This window comes from Echinococcus granulosus (genome assembly GCF_000524195.1).
Source record: "Echinococcus granulosus chromosome Unknown EG_S00322, whole genome shotgun sequence".
NCBI classification, from domain to species: domain Eukaryota; kingdom Metazoa; phylum Platyhelminthes; class Cestoda; order Cyclophyllidea; family Taeniidae; genus Echinococcus; species Echinococcus granulosus.
In genome coordinates this window covers 12,653-14,805 of record NW_020170702.1, presented here as the reverse complement: position 1 = coordinate 14,805, position 2,153 = coordinate 12,653, and the positions used below count along the sequence as shown (strand labels likewise).

Sequence of the window (2,153 nt, the reverse complement as noted above, 5' to 3'; positions counted from 1 at the left end):
ATGTGCTAAACTTGTAGTCAAGCATTTCTGGGATAATTAAAGCAGATGTGAATGTGATAGTGGAATTTTCCTATTTTTACTTACTCCTTCAAATTAAATCACCAAATCCACTAATCACGCCCTTAAAAACAAGTCTATGATTATATAAAAGCACACAAAGCTCTTTGCCAGTCATATTCGGATGACAAGGTGAGAACTCTTGCAGCGCTTCTTGCTGTTGTGCTTTGCTGAGATGCGCACCTATCCTTTGGTTTTGACTGTACTTCTCATCAGCCATGCCACCTAATGCTATGACCCCATAAAATTGGTGATTCTAGCGACGTAGCTTTTAAGGTTACACTGTGAATTTTTTTATTAATGCGCCGTGCATTCAGGTGGGCATGAATTTGATTTATACAATTTGCCATGCATGACTAAGCTTTTATAAGACGGCGAAAACTGCACAAACCAAATCGCTACAGCTCACCACCACGGATGATGCCTCGACGTCCTATGATTACATAAATTTAGCCCAAATCTCACCCGACAATGAGATCAGCAATGATGCACTCATTGTAGATGTAGTGACTAGGTATTTCTGAAAATACTAATAGAAGGCGCCTAAAAGTGATAGTGTGTTGACGAACTGCCACTGACTTTGCTTACAAAACGATCTGAGCATTTGTATATAGACGCATAAAAAGATATCTAAATACTTATTTACCTCTTTATATAGAAGCAGCTACACTTCCGTGGGAGTCTCGTGTTGTTGAAACGCCAGAGGGCTCATCACCTTTTATGATTTTTCGCTTCCCTAAAAGTGCCGTAAGTACTAAACGATTGTATAAACTGATAATTTTCCTAACCTTGCCTGAACTACTGGATTAACTGCTTGATTACAAGAGCGATTGATATCTACATTATATGAGGAGGTTTTTTCCGCATTTGCATTATTGATGTAACAGTAAATATCACTGTTTCATATGACTACCTCTTAAATAAACATGGCAAAGTGTCTAAAATCAAGAATAGAAAGGAGAAGTGTAACATTGACAGAGAATCCTGGGGTTACACCTGGCGTGTGAATAAAAGTGAGTAGAAACTTCTTAAATCCTCCTCTTTTTATCCACTTTTCTACAATGTTTAATTGCCGTAGGTATAACCAGTAATCAAATGTTGGGCTTTTGCCAGAGAGAGGAGTATCAGCTTAATTTATTATGTAACCGATAGCAGTGTAGTTGCAGTATCAGAGGAGATGTGGCAAATAAAAGACTTACATCTAGTCAAATATATAGGCCGTTTTGTTTTAGACTAGGGGATGTGACTTTGCCATAAATATTGTTTAGAAACAAGAGGTGCTATTAATTTACACCGGAAGGCATTCTTCCAGCCAATTATTGATTTCCTGTGGCTACAGAAGGGTGAAAAAATTGCCTTACTGGAAGTATATTCAAATATGCGCAATAGATAGTGGTTTTATTTATTTGGTTTTAGTATCGCCTATTATACTACAACATATAATAAAATTATCAATTTAATTCTTACGATCATTGAAAAAATAAGCTAAGGAGTCATGCTAGTTAAGTATTTTTCGTACAAGTGAAGTCGTTTTCACTTTCACAATTTGGAAAAGGTCAATTTTATACAGAACAAAACTTGACATTCAAGATATAAAGAAATATCACGGGTACGTCTTTTTTCCAAAGAATCTGACATACATCATTTGACATCCTTTACAAATTCGGTCAGCTCCACTTGTTATTTGTTCACAAGCATATCTCATGTCCTTTACATTTGATTGATGTTTTCTAACCCACAGATGATGCTTGTAATCAGTCAGAATTTCGCACGTTTAGCGAGGAATTGCTCTTCTATAATCCGAGTGGTCCCACTACCGCAAGTGTGTTTATTTTTAATCGCATCATCTTTTACGTTCAGGAATACAACTGAAGTGCAAATGCTGCTATTTTCTACACATTTAAGGATATTTAGCCACATTTGCAGGATCCGATCTGAGAATATTTGTTGTAAGCGTTTCCAGAATTGGTAATGTCGAATATGCCAATTTTGTCTGGTATGAAAGAGTTGCATGTTTAATCACTACAATTGATCGGAAGCAAGATTGTGAGGAAAGGTTCGAAATGACACAGCCAATTTATACAATCGAATAGTAC

The 2,153-nt window shown here is 36.5% G+C and overlaps 1 protein-coding gene across 1 annotated transcript in view; it reads left to right on the top strand. All coding sequences in view use genetic code 11, as the record gives it.

Annotated features, from left to right (window-relative positions):
- Positions 1–2,153, top strand: part of EGR_10995 (hypothetical protein) — a gene marked incomplete at both ends in the record, with an annotated part of 5,005 nt that overhangs the window by 1,900 nt on the left and 952 nt on the right. Inside the window, 3 exons of the mRNA XM_024500244.1 lie at positions 912–1,070; positions 1,799–1,879; positions 1,963–2,113. Coding sequence (XP_024345346.1) covers positions 912–1,070; positions 1,799–1,879; positions 1,963–2,113 — 391 coding nt within the window. The remainder of the gene's footprint in view (positions 1–911; positions 1,071–1,798; positions 1,880–1,962; positions 2,114–2,153) is intronic.